The sequence below is a fragment of the Cyprinodon tularosa genome, unplaced genomic scaffold, assembly GCF_016077235.1.
Source record: "Cyprinodon tularosa strain WSP-4 unplaced genomic scaffold, ASM1607723v1 ctg173, whole genome shotgun sequence".
NCBI classification, from domain to species: domain Eukaryota; kingdom Metazoa; phylum Chordata; class Actinopteri; order Cyprinodontiformes; family Cyprinodontidae; genus Cyprinodon; species Cyprinodon tularosa.
The window spans coordinates 886,292-907,420 of record NW_024038559.1 but is presented as its reverse complement, the minus strand read 5'-3'; the positions used below and the strand labels follow the sequence as shown (position 1 = coordinate 907,420).

Genomic DNA, 21,129 nt, shown 5'->3' with positions numbered 1-21,129 from the left:
AAGTTGATCTAATATAATTTTTGCAATTATATTAGGGGGCAACAGCTAATTTAATACTTACGGTATGCTAGCCTCACTGTTAAGTGGCAGATTAGTTCCCACGGTGAGCTTGGGTTAAACAGCAGCTAACTTGCTCTGTGTGTAATCCTGTAACCTGATGCCTTAAGCATAAATCATTCTGGGGTTTTTTAGAGACCCCAGGGATTTTAGATGTGAAATTTCCCAGACTGTAGTAAGATCTGAGGAGGCTGTTCTTCCCCTCTGCGAACGCCTACATTTGTCAAAACACTAACAGACTGACATTTCGAATGTGTGGTTTACATCTGCTATCTCAGCTATTATTGCAACATTTGACCAACGTGTGTTTAACTGCTGAGGAATGCTTACAGTGAGATAAGTGTCTGTCTGGACTTTAAAAGCATAGCAGCCAAGCTCAAACACATTTTACTGGCATAGAAATCTTAAAGACTGCATTAGTGTGTCATTTTTAAGTATGTATGTGAATTATTTATCTGTATTAATACTCTTATGCTCCTTCCCATTAGCGCATCATAAGTAATTACGACAAACTATTTTCAGTTAACCTTTTTTAGTACCTCGCCAGGGGGTCAGGTGCTGAACAAATACCTTATTATTTAAGGCTTTATATAAAATATAGAGTAAATTATTCAGAATCTGCAAGAGATTTGATTTCCTCATTAAATAAAGGTTACTGATGATAGTTTTATATGAGCATCATGGGGATGTCATTAGGAAACTTTCTACCACACAAAAGTGCACACAGAGTCAAGTAATAAACTAAATAGAGAAATGTGATCAATGTCTTACAGAAAGCTCTTTATTTTGTTTTTCCTTTCAGTTGGCCAGCCAGATGGTGTGTCCCTGGCTCAGAAGGAAGAGGCTCCAGAAAGTACAGAAACTGCACCAGTCGAAGGGACTCCTCACATAAACTGCGAAAAGATGGATAAAGAGTCACCCACTGAGAATGATATTTCCGCCATTGAAGAGAAGGAAGCCCAGGAAAAGACAGATGATGCTGAGGAGGTCGGCTTTAAGAAGATTTTCACCATTGTGGGTTTGAAATTCACAGTCAAGAAGGACAAAAGTGATGAGACAGACCCTGTGCCGCTGCTGACGGTTAAAGATAAAGAGGGAGAAGAGGTCAGCTCTACCGAAGAGCCTACACAAGATGGGAAGGCAGCAGAAGAGAAAACTCCAGCTGAAGAAAACCAGACCGAAACATCTTCCGCCGAGGGAGATAAAACTAAAGAGGAATCTGCTGATGGTCAGTCTGAAGGCGATGCTGCAGATGCTGTTAACGAAGAAGTCAAGGTGGAACAAGCTGAGAAAGAAGCAGAGACCACACCTCCACCCAAGGAGACTGGTATGTCCCCTTTCAGAAAGCTTTTCTTCGTGGGACTCTTCTCAAACCTCAGGAAGAAATCCAGCATCAAGAAGACGAAAGAAGAGGAAGAAAAGGAGGCTGCTGAAAAAAATGAATCAGGTAAAACCGAAGAATCCACTGCAGAGGATAAGGAGGTGAAAGATGTGTCAGAGGAGGCCGCAAAGGAGGAGAATGTTGTGTCTGAGGAGGAAACCAAAGAGGAGAATGTTGTAACAGAGCAGGAAACTAAAGAGGAGAAACCAGAGATTCAAGTAGAGGAAAAATCTGTGCCTGAGTCCCGAGAAGAAGCAACAAGCACACAAGAGGAGGCAAAATCAGATGCTACTGCAGAGGTTAAATCTCCTACTGACACAACTACTGATGTGAGCAAGGAAGAAGACCAACAGGCTGAATCAAGTGTTGAAGAGAAGGTTTCAGCGGAGGCAAGTACTGAGACTGAGCTACAGTCATCTCAGGAGAAGTCAAAGCCCCATGGCAGCCCCCTAAAGAAGCTTTTTACTGGAGCTGGCTTGAAGAAACTCTCAACGAAGAGGCAAAAGAGCAAGAAAGAGTCTGAGTCAAAACTCACTGATTCTGGGGAGCAGCCTGTGGATCATCCTCCATCATCTGCCGAGTGTGAGGAGGCTGCTAAAGTTGACAGCGGTCCCTCATCTCCCGAGGCATCAGGAGAGCATGCTGTTGCTGGAGAGACAAATCAGCTTGAGTCTAGTCAAGAAGCTGAAGGGGAGTTGTCTTCTGATGGTGAGAAGAAAAAGGATAGTGTTATCTCCTCCTTTAGAAAACTAGTAACACCCAAAAAGTATGCTAAAAGGTCTTCTGATAGTGAAGATGAAGGCACAAATGACAAAATAACTAAGTCTGCCACATTGTCCTTATCTGAGAGTGCCCCACTGGCAGAAAAGAGCATCGACGAGGAAAAGAAGAAGGAAGACAAGACCTCTGAGGAAGAGCCAAAAACGGAAAACACAGAGAAATTGACGAGTAGCACTGAGGAGACAAAAAAGAAAATGGACACCTCTCACTCCTGGGAAGCACTGATGTGTATGGGTGGACCCAAAAAAAGAACGAGGAAGACTTCTGACTCAGATGATGAGGAAACCAAAGCTGAAGAGGAGACCATAGGAGCAGAAACAGCAGAAGAAGAAGGAAAAGAAGAGGAGAAAAAAGAGGAAGACGCTCCTACTGCCCAGAATCCTGAAAATGAAGAAGTAGCTCCTGCACCTGAGCCAGTCAGTGCCCCTCCTGTGAGAGAGTCCCCTTGGGGCACCCTGAAACGCTTTGTTATGTCAAAAAACAAGCCCAAGAGTGAGGAGAAACCAGATGGGGCTGCTGACCAAGACACTGAAACACTAAAAGAAGAGTCCTCTTTCTCCTTAAGAAAGTTCTTTGCTGGACGCAAGAAGAAGGTAATAGAAAAGGAGGTGTCTGCAGAGCAGGGCTCAGGTGAAGAGGACTCTGAAACCCCAGCTGTTGTTCCTCTTTCGGAGTTTGACGAACAAGTTGAAACAACACAGGAGACACAGGAAGAGGCAGCTACAGCCCAGAGTAAAGTGTTAGCTGAGGACCGATCGCCATCATGGATTCCAGCTAGCATCGAAGATGCAGAGGGTCATCATGATCAGCTAAGTGATATTCCAGAGGAGGCCGAAAATGCAGCTACACCCAAATCTGTTGATACTGACATTACAGAGGACGAAATCGAAGACCAGGTTATTCCTCCTAAAGGTCAGACAGGACGCAGACTGTCCACTGCTGAGGTGAAGCCCATTACTCCTGCTCCAGCTGCAGCAACCTCTCCTGTTCCCCAGGGACCCAGGCATCAGAGTGCAGAAGAGGTCATCAGTGCTATTGAGGTTCAAATCACTGAAATCCCTTCCCAGACATCTGTGACTCTAGAAGATGTTCCACTGGAAAACGCTTCTGCAGAAATTGAGTGTCATCCAGAAACAGAAAGCGTCAAGCCCATTGTCAACACTATCCTGGAGCCTCATGCACAAGGTGAGGCAGTGGCTCTCTGCACCGGTCTAGTAACCAAGGAAATTGCTGAGGTTGCTGTTGAGCAGACTGTGGGGGCCACTGTAGAAGCCTTGGGCCTTTTTGTTGATCCTGCTAACGTTGAGATAGCCGTGGAGGAGAAGCCATTAGAACCACAAGAAGCTGTTGTGTCAGAGGATCCGCTGATCCAGGCTCATGTTAACAAAGTACAAACTCTGGACCTTGAGCCTGTTGCTGACAAATTATGTGAGGTTGCAGAAATAGAAGTTGCCAATCGGAGCTATGAACCTGAGATTGAGAAAGTTGGAGCTGTCAGCACTGAGAACTCAGAGGTCATTCAGCCAGCAACGCAAACTAAGAACTCCCCTAAAACTGTTGCCGTCAATGCCATAGAGCCAGTTCCTGAAATCGCTGTGTGCATCCAGAGTGTAGAAGTCTCTGAGGTCACTATAGAGTCCAAAGAGGGTGCAGTGGACGTAGAACAGGTGATTGCCACTGTGGCTGAGGAGAACACCACCATAGAGGGGGCTGAAATAGCTGTCCCTAACGCTGTGTCAAATGATGACAGAGCTGTTATCACTGAGACAGTGGTTCTTGTCTCCGGAAATGAGAGTAAAAAAGATGTTAAACAAGAGATTGAGACCCAGAGTGCGGTCATTGCAGAGGCTGTCATCAAGGAGGCGGTAGATAAAGTTTTAGAAGATACGCCTCAGCCCAAAACACCAACAGCCTCCATCCCAACACCAGTCCAGGCAACAGCCACAACAGAGAGTGAGATTGACGTCTCAGCTGACCAAGTTGTCATCACAGACACCCCTGTTCCTGAGATCTGTGAGAGGCCACTGCAAAAACCAACCCAGCCCTTATGTGTTGCCATGGAGATCATTGAGTCCGTCCCAATAGAGGTGACAAAAACCATTGAAGAGGACTACAACGAAGAAGAGAAACCCAAAAACGATTTAAAGAGTGCTGTGGAGGTACAAGTAAGTGAAGATGTTGTCATTGAGGAAGAAGTAACAGAAATCAAAGAGGAAGATACTGAGGAGAAAAAAAGCAAAAATGATCAGGATGGAGAGGTGAATGGACCCTCCGAGGTGGAAAACAAGAAGGAGGTTAAGATCCTCATGCCAACACAGGTGGTCCTGCAATCGGCTCAAGAGGTAGAAGAGCAGCCCATGAATGTAGAAACGGTGGTAATGCTTGACGGTGACAGTTCAAACACCAGCGCAACAGCTGAGAATCCATCAAGACAAAACAAACTCCCAAAACTGACGGAAGAACCCCAGGAGTTCAATGAAGCTGCTGCTGCCAGTCAACCAGCGGACACAGACGAAAGCCAACTGGAGCAAAAAGCATCAGGAAAGAGTGCAGAGGTGATGGCGCAAGTGATCGAGGTGATTGAGGAAGCTGTGAAGGAGATCGAGCCGGTGTCCACAGAGATCACAGCTGCATCATGAGCAGGTAAAACTTGACTTATGGCATACAGTATATCCCTTTTCATTTTATGTTGGAAAACAAAGCAGGCATCTTTGCTGGTTTTCTCACAGTTTTTCTTTTTTTTTTTAATCTGGGGGGCGTCATACATTTACAGGAGTATGGGGGGATTTGCACACCAACCAGATGAAAAAGCTTTTGTTCAGGCTTTGAGTAACCGTGGTACCTTTGATATCAAAGAAGGAATGCCACCATTGACCCTCCTCTTTGTAGTCTTGGATCTTAAGGGGAAGCGGTGTTTGTGAGGGGGAGATGAACTTGTGCTGAAAGGCTGATTATGATTCCTCTAGCCTCCCCCCCATTTTTCCTCCATCACCGGCTCAGCATGGAGTCAAGAAACCATGTCGAAGTTCGCATTTGTAGGATTCGATTACAGACTTTCAAAGAACAGAAGTTATTTGTCTTTGTCCAGCCCTGACTACATTAAGACTTTATACCTCCAGTACAGTGAGTGGTATGGCTTACTTTCCTTTAGGTATCCAGTCATGCTATTTAAGTGTTGAGAAATAGAATCCAACATTTAAAATGTGCATGTCTTCCTTTGATAAAAGCAGAAGATTTTGTCACACGGATCACATTAAAATTAATTTTACTGAATATACAGTCAAAAAGTATGAAATATTCATGTTTTTACACCACTTTTTAAGGCATTAATGCTGATCAGAAATTCAGTTCAAGCTCTGCATTACAGGTTTCACACAGGAAGTGCCTCCTCAATGATTTCTTGTGTTAAAAAAAGTATTGATGCTTTAAGGTCCATAAAACGGTGGGGCTCAAATCGCCTTGATGTTATTAATACATTAGAAATCTGCTTTGATTTCCAATACAAAAGAAAAAAACTCCTCTACAGGTTATTTAATAAATGCTTCTTATATCCTAAAATGATCTTTTTTCTGTCTCCTTCACAGCTGAAGATGCAGCACCGTTACCTGGGAGACACACCAGTCAGTACCAGGAAGTGTGAGAGAAAGATAAAATGACGAAGGATGCTCTGTGGTGACACACACTGACCTGAACGCCGTCCATTCTGCCTAGAGAGACTGAGAAACAGCTCCTCCACTTTTTCCTGCCACCTGTCCTCCGACTCGCCCCCAGCAGCCCTGTCACAGCGCCGTGACGGCCCACCTTAGTGCATGTCCCCATCCCCCAGAAGCATCCTGTTTGGCTTGTTATCACACCTGTGTTCCTTCAATGACTTTCCATTGCCCTTGCCTGGTAGAGTGGAAGTGTGTGCATTTTTGTACGCAGGAGTGTGTGAATCTTTATGTGTATAGTGGCAAGACTGAGGTAGTGTGAGAAGTTGAAAAGATGGGTAATTACTATCATGTATATTGTATTTATATCTTGATTATTCATTCAGTCACACCATACATCTTTTTATTTTACTTATTTTGTTTTGTCTATTATAAGGAGACCACAATCTGCTGTCATGCAGCAGGTTTTACGTTTTAAACTGGACTCAGACACATTTTCTTATAAATTGCGTTTGGACTCATTAAGATTATATACGTTCAAAAAGGTTTCATATAAAGACAATTATTTTAGGGATTTTTAGGTAACTCGGTCATGGTACATGTGTAATTCCACAGATGGAGCAGAGATTGCAATAATAACTGGCAGAAATGCATCACACTCTTGAATTGCTGACAATGTGTGCTTCACTCTGCATCCCGACTTAATATTTCATGAGATTCATGTAGATAAGAAAAATTCACTGCCTGATATACTGTGAAAAGACATTGTCACACATTGATATATGTAAAAATAAAATACTATGACAACACTTTAAGCTACTTATGTTGCAGAAGTATTTGCTGTGTTACAAAGAATATACAAGCCAGTATTTAACACTGGGTAGACCATTAAAAAAAAAAAAAAACACCAAACATGTTTATGGTCTCTAATCTCCACTTATTGGCAGTTTTTTCCACTTTCTCTTCATCTCTGCTTTCGCTAATAAGAGAACCACACAAATATACATCCTTTAATTCTAAGTTTGCTAGCCTCAGGTTGATGGAAAGCTAGTCCTTCTTGACCAGACGTCATTGCTCAGGTTTATTAAAGCTGGCACAAGGGGGTGGGGGAGCACAAACCGGGCGGGGGATGACTGAGATTCACATAAACAAACTTCATGGTACCAGAAATAAATACAAAAGCTCTATTTTTCCATTAATCTGAAAGCCAAATTGAGTTAGGATTAATAAAGGAGCTGTGGCGTTTCCATCGATCACAGGACCGGGACACCAGTTGCATCCAATTAGCTTCCCAAAGAATCCACACTGCTGCTTTGATTCAGGCATTGGTTTTTAGTTGGAAAAGGAAGCTTTTAGAAATATCTAGCGACTACGTTTTGCCACCAAAGCGGTTGAATTTCCCATTAAAGTGAGAAAAAAAGGTTCCGCGTCAGTCACATAGAGGTGCTTTTATAATCAGACTATTGATTCATGGTTTATATCAGCTAGCAGCACTAAAGCATTTCCTTTTCTTTTAGCTTTAAGTAAAGATTGTGAACATTTATAACCTAATGTAGGTGCCCTCTCATGGGAGGGTAAAAGAGCTATATTGCTTTATATTAAAAAAATGAAATATAATTAGATAAAGCTAGAGAACTAAAGACTTGCATTTGTTGTAAAAGCTAATTATTTAGAGCCCCACAACCCTCCTTAAGCCTTCCTGTTTGTAACCCACAATAACTGTGAACCCAATAACATTTGTACAGATTACCTCCTGTGTGTACTTAAATATTGCTGTAAGAAAAATATTAACAAATAACCTTCAGCCGTTTAGCAAACCTTTCATGTAGCATGGTTGTTTTATATTTTCCCAGCTGTTGATAGTGAGGATTCAGAAATGTGTCTATATTTCGTTCAATAAAGTTAAACAAAATGTGTGGATTCTCTGTTGCTTCTTCAATTACATCTTTTTTTGATTATTTGATAATAGCACAGATTTTCTTTTACTCACTTAGACACTCCAAGTTGCCCAAGCGGCAGGTTATGTACTATAAAGACAAAAAAATCTTTCTTATGTAAAGAAATTTTTATTCTTTCTTAATGGCCAACAAAAAAAAAAAAAATTCAAATAGATAAAAATACATTCCTGAGAACACAGATCTGTCACAGTAGAAGTCAAATGGGCATCAGGAAAGAGGTTTACATTGCATACTTTCTTTAAAAGTCCCAAAGTGTTCAGAGAACAGCTGACAGTGAGGTCAAACTTCTCAGTCTCCTGAGACGTTTGGCTGTTTAGAAGCAGGCTGGGTACAGTCATTTTCAAAATGTGTGCATTTCTAAAGTTTGTCTGAAACATTAAGGGATGGGGTATTTTAAAATTTGTGTGTCTGTTTGAAGAGAAAGATCTTTGATAGTCTGCTCCTAATGAGAATCTGCAGCTGTGTATATCTATACGGATTTGTTATTTTATTGCAATGACTTTGATCCATGGAGCTGTAACAGCATCTTTTAAACAGATTGATACTAAAAGCAACACAGCGCCATCTAGCGACAGACTGAGTGAACTGCATAAAAACTTGAAGTTTCAACAGGAGCAAGGACATTACAGCTTCTGGTTTTTTTTTACATTAAAAAGGGAAAAACATGACTTAACCTAATACAGTGAGAATGGTCACTTTAAGTATCATGATTAAACATGTTAAGCAGGACAATTATAAAGACTTTGAAAAACATTTCCTGTTTATAAATCATGTCTGGGTAATGCATTTAACACTTGATAAATAAAAAAACAAAAACATTTCATCAATACCAGATATTCAATTCACATCAAGAAAAACTGACTAATGATTGAGTTATGAATTCGGAAGCTCATTGGATATTTAGCTATTAGATTAAATATCTGAATTTGCAGGAATTTATACCTTAGGAAGAAAAAAAAACACTTTTCGGCAGCTTATATTATCTGCAATTAATATTTTTGTGTTTTAAATAAAACCCAATATATTAATCTGAGCCTCTTGTTTACCAACCTGTATAAAATCCTAGATTCCTGTCACCAGTAGCTTTTTTTATAAGAACAGATATTGAAGATAAATCAAAAACATGATATATTCTTAAAAAAAAAAACATGAGCAGATCTCATTCTTGGATTATTTACTGCCTGTCCAAACAGCTGAGAATATCAGGATTTTATGAGATTTTTTTTCTAAAAGTTACAACCTTCTAATTCCTTATTTATTAATGTATATAAGTAGGGACATACAAATACAATAAAATAAAAAAAAAGTTTCCCTTTTAACAAAAGAATTCTTAAGTTCAGTTTTACAATGACTTTTGCTATAACAAGTCAGCACATTTATTCATATCCTTCACGTTAAGATTGGCAAAACCAAATGGACATCTAGTCCAAAAGCTATCAGTCTATCAATCATCTTACGCCTTGAAATGTATCGTCTTTTTATGAATATATAGCACTGTGTATAAAATTAGAAAAACATGTCAAACTTGGAAGGTGATCTAGAAATAACTTTAAAGAATGTTATATTAAAATAAACAAAACAACAGAAAACATGACTTACAATATCCTACAGCCTTTAGGTTAAGGGTTTGCACATGTGGGTGGGACATGCTGCTTCAGTGTTAGTAACCAAAAAGTTATTACATAATCCACACCAGGGCAGGTAAATATGAGGAAAACAAACAAATTGACATGTTGGGCTATTGAGCAGTAAACCCCAGGGAGCAGTCAGACACATACAGGGATGCTGGAAGTGGTCGTTACGTCACATAAACTTATTTATTCTGTCCTGCCTACGTCTGAGGACGGAAGACGGATACATGCTGATGCATATTAAGAGTTGACTTTAAAATCAGAGAGGGAGGGAAAGAAACCGCATAATGTCTCTGTTCTTTGATTTCAGCTGCCAGTTTATGTCTAGCCTCCTGCCAACGTGGAAAAATCAACATTTTGCAACTGTCAATGTCTACCGACACTCTACGCAACCTCAGCTTCCTCTTTCTATGTTAAAAAGCACACAGTTGCATGCAGAGTTTGTGCCCGTATAAAAAGTCCTTGTACTTGATCGTTGTTTGACCGAAATTCATCAACGAAATTCTGTATTTAACTTTTAATGATTGTATAAAGAGAGAGGCTTATAATTAGTACTCTTAGGATCTAAACATTTAAAGCACTTTATCATAAAAAAGGTAAAGAATAATATCTAACAAACATACCCTGACATACTTTTCCTTTAGCTTGCCTATTTTCAACCAGGATTTAGATGGCAAACGTGTTAAAAAAGAAACGAAAACAGTTCTGATGCTATTCTACGAGGATTTCCTCAGTCTTTATGGGTTCGGGCGGGGTGCCAGAGTTGGACAAATCAGAGCCTTCATCTTTGGAGACATCTTCTTGCTGCAGCAGCACACCTGCAGCTGTGTTTCCCGTCAGCCCAGCTAGTCCCCCTTGAGAGAAGCACAGGTGTTTGATCACCTCAGCAGGGCTGGAAAAGGTCGTAGCACAAATGTTACATTTGTAAGGCTTCGAGGAGCCTGAGAACATGGCCTCCATCTGGTTGCTGTCTTCCCCGGCAGAGCATAGCTCCATGCTCTGTCGGTCCACCATGGTGTAGGAGTCAGCGCCCTGGTTGAGGCAGACGTGGCGGGCGGCCTGGTTGGCGCGGCAGAAGCTCTTCCCACAGGCGCTGCATTTGAAGGGCTTCCCTGTGTGGATGTACATGTGCTCGCGCCAGTGGCTCTTCTGGATGAACTTGCGGCCACAAGTGGAGCACTCGTACTTCCTGCGCTTCACTTCGCGGTCCAGGTCGGCATTCTCCAGGTTGTCGATGTCTGCGATGTCCGACGGAGGGGGCGTGTCCGCCTGAGAGTTTAACCCTCCCACCCCCCACGTGGAGGTGGACACCTCAGCTTGGGGAGAGTCAGAGTTGGTGCCTGAAACAGGAGTTTGTTCGCTGTCGCTGATGATCTCTACGGCGGTGGCCTTGTTTCCTTTGGGAAGCCCCTCTGCTAACACACTGTTCTCTCTGATCACAGCCGGGGACGCCGGCTTGCTGGGCTCAGCCGCCGGGTGCTGAAGGGCCTGCGAGTGCCACAGGAGATGTTCCCTCAGGAGGCTTCTCTGGGTAAATCTGCTCTTGCAGAGGTGGCATGAGTAATACTTCCTGAAGGAGGAGCTCCTCTTCATTATGCTCGGCTTCACGTTAAGTATTGCAGTGGCGGACGAACCATCTGTGCATAGCAAGTCCATCCCACCCTCCTCAGCAGAAGCCTTCATGCTGCTGGTTGAGGCCTCTACATCAGGGGGCGAGGACGCTTGCTTGGACAGCAGGGCATTTGTGAATGATGCTGCAGAAGGTGTTGAAACTTTACTCTCAGAGTTCAGCTGCTCCAATTCAAAGGGGGAGGAGAGCTGTCGACGGGACGGTACCCTGGCTGATAGTGCCACCTGCTGGTCGGATATCTGGATGCCATAGAGGGAGGTGGAGAGGTTGAGGTTGTGCTCGGGGTGGGAGTATGCCGATTGGCTGGCTTCCTGCAGGAGCGGATATGCGTGGAGGAATCTGACCCCCTGCTCCAGACGGGCCGGGTCTATCAGCTGGGGGGCCAGCTTGCCAGTGTACATCAGGTTGAGGAGATAGCTGAAGATATCTGGCTGGATGTCAGCAGCCTTCAGACGCACACAGTCGCTGAAATGAAACGTAACAGTCAACGACGAGACCTTTTTTAAACTGCAGCTGTAACCGCAGCAAAGCAGAATAACAGTCTCAGGCCAGGGTATATCTAATGTTTGAACTTTCAACACATAAACCTCTATTTTTAAATGGACCCATTCTTCTAATACCTGTCCTGGTGAATGAAAAGCATCCTGAAGTAGTTGGAGAAGGCAGCGAGGACCGCTTTGTGGGCTTTGAAGAAGACATCTCCGATAGCCACAGTGCAGTCGCACAGGAAGCCAAATTCCCTCTGAGCGTTAAGCTGTTGCAGCAGGATAAGACCATGGTTGGCCAACTCCATTCTTCAACCTGCACAAACACACACACACGGAGCCATAAGTTTCCTGTGAAGCAGCAGACAAGAGGTTGTTGTGACCACAAAGGATCAAGATGTCAGTGAGCATCCAACAACCTCACAGAGCCTAACGTAGCACAGCTGTAAAGCCTCACTTAAGAGACAATCAAGACTGTGTACCCCTTATCGCACAGAAGTAAACTGAAGAACAGAGGAGCCTGGTGAAACAAAAAAACCTCTTTAATAAGTCTATTTAATTCTTAATTCCAGATTTTACTTTATCGATAACCTTGATTATATTTGGTCATATAAACAAAAAGCGATGGTGGAGACAAAGCATGGGTTAGGAGGACATTCTCACCCAGCAAGTATAGAACAATAAATACTACTAGGTAAAAAATTAAAACTAATTCTAAACCAAAGCTCATCAACTGCTCCTTTTGGATGGATTTTCTCGCATTTTTTAAAAGACCCGCCCTCTCCACTAAAAAAAAAATGCACATGCACAACCCTGTACCTGCGGCTGAGACGGAACACTTATTTAACGTGTGTGAGAGCGTGCACGAGCCCATTTCTTCTCGTGCACGCTCTGTTAAAAGTTGCTGTTTGCATCGCTCATACAAGCTTACGTTCCAAAATATTAGCATTTTTCCACTATGTCAGACTCTCCACCGGTAAGTGAAAATGGGGACGAGCACGTAGAAGGCGTTATGTAAACATATCACCAGAATGATTGTCAAATAGGAGCACTTATTTTGATGATCCATCCAGAAAACAACATCCTCCACTATACCTTTAAGTAATAGTGGTTAAAAATGATAAACGAGCCAATTAATGGTTCTGAACAGTTCAACAACAAATACCAATCTTAAAAGTGTACACAACTTTAAGAAAAGTAAATTTTAATTCAATTTCCACAATAAAATGACATTAAAAGTACCAGAAATGTTTTTAGATCTATATTTTGTCATAAACTTGAGAAGTGTTTTTATATATATATATATATATATATATATATATATATATATATATATATATATATATATATATATATATATATATATATATTTTTTTTTTTTTTTATGTTTTGCACAGTAATTGTTTGACGAAAAATATCAAGTTGTGTTTTATTAAAAGGGCATGTAATATTTGCAGCTCTAAATGACTTTTATGTTGCTGTATTTGGTGCAAAATGTCTCTTTGGATTTTAAAGAGAGAAATTTTTGGGGCTGTTCCTTAGGCCGATATCACTATTTCTTCCACCATGGATATAATAGAAATGACACAGCAATAACAAATGTTGCTCAAGTTACATTTTAACCAAAAAAAAAAAACATTAATTCAAAAATCAAATAAAGAATTCTCAATAGATAGCAAATGGAGGAAGCAGCAATGCATTGGCTTAATGTGATCTGAGGGCATGGCGGCTAAATGCACTAATAAATCACTGAACACATGCGTGAAGCGGCCAATACGGAAAAAGAAAAAAAGATATTGCTGAGAATATCGGTCCATCTTTTATAATTTTTTACCAATGAATTAAAACATTAAGGACTAACCTGACAGAAAACTAAAAACATTCTTTAAAAATATAATCTATTAAATTTTAAACCCATAAAAACTTTAGGATTTAAAGTAAATTGTCTTTATGAGCACAAGTCATTTAAACCCAGCCTTAAAAGACATTTAGGGGCTCACTGCATTCTGCTGACCAATGAGATGCGCTTTGTTGACCCTAAAGGTCACTAAAGGACTCAGGGGGCTTCAGGCCATCACATGATCAGGGCTATGGGTGTCGACACACATTCCAAGGCAGAGCCGGTTCTACCCCCTTACAGAGAAGTATGAAAACAGCCCATGGGAAGGGTCACTCTCCTTCCACCAACACTTTCTCACACAGTCTGGAGGGAGACACAACTGGTACTTCATCGGTACTGATTCTCAGTGATGAGAAATCTCAGAAAATCCTCACATCCAGAAAACAGTCTTCTAATCCTTTATGTAAAACATCTTGGATTTCTACAAAAACACAAACTACAGAGGCTAAAAACTAGTTCTGCTCGACTTAAAAGTCAATTCAGGTGTATTTACATTTCACCTACTAAAATGAAATTCAACAAAGCGAAAAGGAAGAAAAAATGCAGTCTTGATAATTAATTTGTAAATCAGATTAACTGAGCTTCTTAACACTGATTAAATCTGTGCTTTATTTTTTAAAGCAAATTGCTTAGTGGTTAGATGTGTTAATAATATATTTATAAGCCGTTTTCCTAAATGTCCAATTGATTCCCTAGTTTTAACCTGATGCCTCTGTAAAGGATGGCATAAAGGGACAGAACGCATACGGTTTCATAGGATAATAGACGATACTGTTCAAATTAATAATTTGGCCATGGCTTCATTCTCTAAGGCAGGTGTTTGGGTAGTGTATCCTTTGCCTCCAGGTCACACCATTTTCTCATAATAAATATATCTCTATAGCAGGCTGTTATGAGAGAAAATTAAACTGTACACCTTGACTGTAATACCAATTCTCACTTGACGGGAATTGAAATTAAGCATAACTTAAATAACATTATCAAGAATGTATTTCTAGGCTCTTTAATTGGCCTGAGGAGAAAACAGCCTGAATAAGGGACCAGTTTTAAGGCCAGAGATCAGAAATTAATGTCACAGAGTAAAGGATGCTCAGAAACACAATCTGCTGTTTAAAACAGCATTTTGGACAACGGTTGGAGAGATTAAAACAGCCGGATTTCTGTAGTTCAGCTAACTATGCTGTGTTTCTTTAAAGATGTTAAGAATAAAAGACTGGAGGAAGCCATTTAGTGAACAACATCCAATGTTAAGATGTGATTTCAAGCTTCCTGAAAAGCCAAACTAGTTCTTCAGTACCAGCAGCAGAAACAGAACTGGTATTTAATGGCAGGCGATTTTTTATTTTATTTTAATCAAAACACTGACAAACCCTGAAGTAAATTAATATCTACTCGCTAAAATCAAGTTTAGGCTGTAAAAAAAGAACTGAAGTTTTTATCTGTAACACTGGGTTACTGCTGTCAAACAGGTTAACTTTAATTTCATCACACCACAGGAAAACGTGCTACAGTGTGATGCTAGCGCATTGGCAAAAATACAATCGGACCTTTTATGTTGCTTTTGGAGTAATAACTTCCTCCTCACTGATTGGCCTTTCAGCCCATGTTTCCCTGGGGATTGGCCTGATAAACCAGACTATATGCGAAATTAAATGTGTAATTTAGTCTGGCCCCAATGAATGAGACATCGGAAGATTTGTGATTGGGGCGCCAGTTCTAGGGCCTGGGGCACTGATTGAGGCTAGACCACTCGCAGGAAAAAATGATTTTGTCCGCTGGCGGGTGGGGCTAGTTTACTAGGCTAACTGGGGATAATAAAACTGTTGATTAGATTCTGCAGTTGATAGACACAATTCACCAAAACACACTTTTATCTCCTACACTTTGAACAAGGTTTGTTTCTAAAGAGTATAATGACCAAACATGGTGTTTTAACTTGCACAGAATTGCTTAAACAGATGAGCAAGTCACCTGAAGACGTCCATAGATGGTAACCAAGGACCAAGAAGAGTGAGCCACATTTTTATTTCAGACTTTCCTAAAGTTGCGTATGACTTCTTAATCTACGATCCGATTGATCACGATTGACACTGACTCCCACTAGGCAGAGTAAGCAGATTGGTACAGATTTTGTATCACTTCTGACTCCATGCCACACAAATTGAAACAATTTCTCACATTTGACTTGGACAGATTCTAAAATTTTAAACATTAACATTGGAGTAGCTATAAAGCAAAGCCCCACTTGATGAGCCTGTGCAGCATCCCAATCCCGATGTTTATGCCAATATTAAAAACATGACAACGTCTGAAGAAAAGGAAAACACAGCAACAAACGCCGTTGGATGGCTTATATGCTGACTGAGGCAGTGAGAGGTGATTCTCAGAGAGACAACTGTAAAGTTTATTAAAGTTCTTTTTTTTATAAAGAGAGAACTTTGCTTAACTGCTCTGTCTGCCCCTTGTTATTTTGTTTTTTTTTGTGAGGCTCAAAGATGATCAGTATTTTACTATATCCCTTTCTGTTCTCCTGAAGTCCTTTTTTTAAGGAGATTGCACTGCACTTTCTGTCCCTCCTTGTTTTTGCGAGGCTAAAAGAGGTTTTCTGCCTTCCCGAACTCCTATCACGGTTAAAGTATTCTTTTTTTTATAATGTTTCATTGACTGTTTTTCCACAGGTCTATCCCACTTGCTATATATACTATGTTTTCTCGTGCGATTAACAGAATTTATTTGGTATTTTTCCCCAAAGCAGATGTGTTTTAATTTGTAAATGCATCTCTCTTCCTGCCAGACCCATGAAATTGCGGCTGAATTGCTGCTTAGTCCGACTAAAATAGACCTGGGTTATATCTCAGTCGGAGTTATTTCGCAGAAAATTGGGTTGGATATGATCATCCCAATTGACATGAGTGCTAAACATTACAACCTGGTCCGACATGATTTTCTGTAAGATCAGACACCAAATAGGATTAGGTGTGTTCAGATCTTAACTAGGGATACACAGCTGATTAATCTGGCAAGCTATATCAATAATATATAACACCCAGGTTTAGTTAACATATTATTAATCTAGGACTGCTCCCATCGAATGGTGGAAAGGAGGACAGCTACTGGAACTTTTCAAGCTAACTGGAAGCAGCCCACCTACCAAAGTTTGGTTTTAGCAACTCACAGTAACAAACAAAAGAGCAGCAGACACTAGAGTTGGGCAAATAATTGTATTTTCAATATAATCACAATTTAATATAATCTAAAAATTTAACAAATGCAATTTTTGAATCCAGATCTAGGCATGATAGTAAAAGTAAGCACTTTATCACACAAAGGTTATGGTAAAGTCCTGCATCAATGGCAACAAAATAAACCGAAACTGTGAAATGAAACATCTACCAGCGAATGGTTATTCTGGCTCATAACCAATATTTATAGATCCGTATCCATAGTAAAACAACAACAACAGAAATTTACTGTATATAAAAGAAAACCAGTGTAATCAAACAAACGCTGTCACCCTATGGCTTCTCAATCTGTAAAATAAAGAGTTGGATGCCCAAAGAGAGTCTGTCTCCCTAGTCTTTGCCATTAACTAGGTAGGAACTTTAAGTACAAAAGGAAATTAAGTAAATCCAGATGATCCAAATTTAGGAATCAAAAGATTAATACCTGACATTTATCTGTTCTTTTTATTAACCTTAAAATCAGTGTAACAAAGTATATGCTGCTTGTTTTAGTATAAATACAGTGAAATCCGCTTATAGTGGTCACGTTGCTCCAGAGCCAATTTGAACATTATAAGCGGTTGATTACTAAAACTGAATTAACCGTTATATCACTTATTTTTTATGCAGGATATCATCTAATTGCCATTTGTATGGTTTTTCAGTGAGAAAAATGAAATTAAACGGATAGCTTTCGCATTTATTGAATTTTATTATATTACCATGCAAGCTCAATTACAGTATACTGCGCTGTGCGCAGAAATAACTCTGGTAGGCTATGTAACTTATTATGAGCTGTGCGTCGGCTCTGCTGTGCCGCCGGTGTATTTTCTTAACAAGTCTGAAAATAAAGTTTGAAACATAGAACAACAACATAGAAGATAACTGCATAGGCTACAGAAAATTAAAGCTAGCCTACGTCTGTTTGGTGTTGCGGATCTGCTGCGCCGCATTAAGAAATCACTTCACATATCTAACCATGGTTCCCTGGATCAGAGTGTTGTCCGATACTGAGTTTACTTCTTTTTCAAAATGATGTAAAAGGTCAAAGTTTTTTAAACCAACGTGCAAGAGATCAGTCTTTAAAATGCAAACTACATTCCTCATCCCAGCTCTGGAAGGGGACAACGGTCTCCTCTTCATCATCCTCCTCCTCGTATCACTGGTACCCGCACCAAAGTACTCTTGTACCTCTGAAATTATTTTCGCACATGTTTACATTCCTAAAATGGCCAAAAATGAACACTATAAGCGGATTTTTTGATTAAATTTATAATTTAAACAGCATTTGTATACAAATTATTCTGTCTCAAGCCTTTTGATCTATATAAGGGGTTGATTACTATATCCGTGACCACTATAAAGGGATTCCACATTAATTGAAAAGTGTGTAAGTTCTTAGTTTTGGTGCATTTAATAAAAAGAGAATCTGTTTTTTTTAGTATTCAAACAACTGAATATTGATTCATTTAAACTCCTCTAAAATATTAATCAAGCTGGTAGATTTAAGATAAAAAAAACCCACAAACGATAATGTGCAATACGTTCTATCGATTATCTATCCTTATCCTTTAACACATAGGTAATAACTCATTAACACAATCATGATGAGCATAAAGTAAAAATGTTAACTTTATTACAGCAATGGATGATAAAACCCTGAGTTTGAAAATATAAATATTATGATAGTAAACAGTAATAATCGGAGTTAAATTACACTAGTTTAAGGAACCACAAAGCTATGCCTTTACCAACTTATTTGTAAAGATCTAGCACCGCCCCTGCTGTGATGTAGACACGTGGAACCGTCGCTTCCGTAGTGAGACGTCCTGAAAACACAGTGAACCGCCGGAGAGGGAAGTGCGTTAGAAAGATAAACATGACGCAGGAATAAAACTGTTGTGTATGGAAAACGTAAACATATCGAGAGAATCACACGAGGAAGGGGAGAATGTTAAAAAGCGGGCTCCGTCGGACTCCCTCGGTTGCTAGCGCGAGAAAACGGTCAAACACATATTCCGCACGCGCGCGCGCACGTAGGAAGAGACAGCGCGAGACGCAAGGGGGATGGGGCTGGTCACGAACGCGTTTCTTTTAACTTCCCCCCGTGACAATTACTGTTAGCCTGAATAAACAACCGCAAATAATTAAAGTGTTAGCTAAAACGAACGTGTGTGAATGTACTAATGGGCTGCCGTACCTGCGCTCTGCTGAAAACACCGGAGTTTCTCCGTATCGCCCCTTGTTTGTTTGCTACCGGAGAGCTCTCCGTCCGTCCTCTCTGCGCTCGCTGCAGCTTCGACTGGGTTCCTTGTAAACGCAGCATTCGTTGGCGGCGGAGGGTCGTCCGACGGTGTTTTCCGGTTAGGGGTTTTACGTTACGGTCACATGACTTGCGAGTGGGGAGTAAGAAGAAAAACAGTCAGAGAGAGAGAGGGGGGAGATAAAAGGGAAAAGTGGCCGTTGTAAAGAAAAAAAATCCGTTGAGGAAGGGGCGGATGAGTTAACGTTAATTTCCCGCACTGTGTAACCGTCGCGACACCAAGCTCTGCTTTTCTTCTCTTCTTTCTGTCTGACAGCCGGTGAGATATAACCGCTACTTCCCTGCCTATGCGGGGGACAATACCTTAATAAAAAAGCAGAATATACTCAACTATATACTATATATTTGTTAGATGCACTGAATATAAAAAAGGTCCTTAGTTCTGTAAATCACACTAGCCCCTTTTAACTCAGTTTTTTTAATTAATTATATAATCAAAAGAAACATGTTATATTTATTTTTAGATTTATAGTTTTCCCATTATTTCAAATTTTAGTAGATGATAAATGAATAAAAATTCTGTTTTTGTTGGTATAAACTTCAGATTCAAATTATTTTCACATCTGATTTGATTTAATAACAAACCAGTAATATTATACAGTAACTGTTTAAAATCCTCTTATTACCATTCAATCATAGCACATTGGATTTGGCCTTTAAACCGTATTAAACATTATTAATTAATTGTTAGACAGTTAAAGCTGAAGTTCTGATCAAGGAGCCGAATCATAACACCTTTTTACCAATGCTGTTTTATTTATAAATCACATCAAATCAGAATTACTGATCAAAGTAAACTGATCATCATTGTCAAGGAAAAGACAAACGGATCAAGATACATAAAAACTATGAACAATATGATTAAAAGTTGCTCTCATTTTACATTTTTGGATAATCTAGACTTTTTAATGGGAAAAGTACTTTAACAGGTAAAATCATTATGCATTATATTTTAGGATCACACTGGTTTTACCAAGTCACCCACAATGGTTGCAATCCCTACTTTAATCTGTTGCAGATTAATCCATACGTTAATTTGTTTACTTATGCATGGTAAAGGTATTTTAAGGAATGTTTCTGTTTCACCAAAAAGTGTTGCTGTTGATTTTTATTTTTTCATGATTCACACACAGCTTTGGACACAACATTTTGCTCTTGGATTTTGAGTTGTAGTGCCAGATCAATCACACAAAAAAAAAAAAAACATTTTGGGGGCTAAGCATCTGGATTGTTGATGAAGTGCATTTTTCAAGAAACATGTTAGTAAGTTACAAAAAAGTTTTTAGTCTTGGCTAATTAGTTATCTATTATATTCATATATCATATTATATTCATAGGAAAAACCTATTAGTAAAATTCTGTTTATAATGGTATTAATCTCTATATCTATTCAGTAGAAACCCATGTCCTGTATTTATGGGACCATTATTTATCCTGCACTTGCTGCTATTGCACTTCTGGTTAGACCTAAACTGCATTTTGTTGCCTTGTACCTGTGTAATGACAATAAAGTTCAATCTAAAAAAAAATCTAAATAGTTAGGGACCATTGGTTCTAACTGGGGCCTGATGGCCCATCTTAATATTTCACTGCAGTTAAATCCTCATACAGTAGTGATTATGCTTTTTATTTTCTTTTTGAATTAACACTTGTGTTCACCTTCAGAACATCAGCAATTCCTGATTCTTGAAATAAAACCATAAAAATTTCTACCTGGAAGATAATTTGAAATAAGACAGATTTTCAATTATTTTCCATTTCAAAATGTAAACTAAGTTAACAAACAAAAAGTAGTTTTTTGACTCAGTCTAGTGAAAGTATTCATACCATTTGGCTTTTTTCCATTTTATCATGTTACTACTAAGAATTTGTATATCCCTCACTGACATATTTGTGGGGGACAAACACAAACTATAAAATTGTAAAGGAAAATTTCATTTGGGTTTCAAAATGTTTGACATGACAATCTTAATAGTGTTATGTGCATTTGTACCTACATTACATGTATTCCTCTTTAGTAAAGCCAAGATTCTTCTTTTTTATTGTAAACATAAACCAAACCCAGCTGTTTTCTAATGTCATTATAGATTTGTTAGAAAGCACAGTGTTGAGG

At 39.7% G+C, this 21,129-nt stretch overlaps 2 protein-coding genes across 4 annotated transcripts in view; one reads left to right on the top strand and one right to left on the bottom strand.

Annotated features, from left to right (window-relative positions):
* Positions 1-7,784, top strand: part of akap12b (A kinase (PRKA) anchor protein 12b) — a 53,053-nt gene extending 45,269 nt beyond the window's left edge. For both annotated transcript variants that reach the window (XM_038281644.1, XM_038281645.1), the window contains 2 exons: positions 860-4,861; positions 5,803-7,784. In XM_038281644.1, the coding sequence (XP_038137572.1) occupies positions 860-4,857 (3,998 nt within the window). In that variant the 3' untranslated portion in view covers positions 4,858-4,861; positions 5,803-7,784. The remainder of the gene's footprint in view (positions 1-859; positions 4,862-5,802) is intronic.
* A 169-nt stretch (positions 7,785-7,953) lies between these two features.
* zbtb2b (zinc finger and BTB domain containing 2b) lies at positions 7,954-19,216 on the bottom strand. Of its 2 annotated transcripts, none has more exons than XM_038281646.1 (3): positions 18,894-19,216; positions 11,708-11,888; positions 7,954-11,552 (listed from the first exon to the last, which is right to left on the bottom strand). In XM_038281646.1, the coding sequence occupies exons 2-3, from the start codon at positions 11,878-11,880 to the stop codon at positions 10,169-10,171; spliced, it is 1,557 nt and encodes a 518-aa protein (XP_038137574.1). In that variant the 5' UTR covers positions 11,881-11,888; positions 18,894-19,216; the 3' UTR covers positions 7,954-10,168. The 2 variants fall into 2 exon arrangements, with proteins under 2 accessions (XP_038137574.1, XP_038137575.1); XM_038281647.1 differs by lacking the exon at positions 18,894-19,216 and adding an exon at positions 18,445-18,669.
* Positions 19,217-21,129: the final 1,913 nt, after the last annotated feature.

Coding starts and splice junctions, on each gene's coding strand:
- zbtb2b (XM_038281646.1), bottom strand. CDS start 11,880: ATGGAGTTGGCCAACCATGGTCTTATCCTGCTGCAACAGCTTAACGCT. Junction 11,553..11,707: donor CTTTTCATTCACCAGGACAG/GTATTAGAAGAA, acceptor GTTTCATTTCAG/CGACTGTGTGCGTCTGAAGG.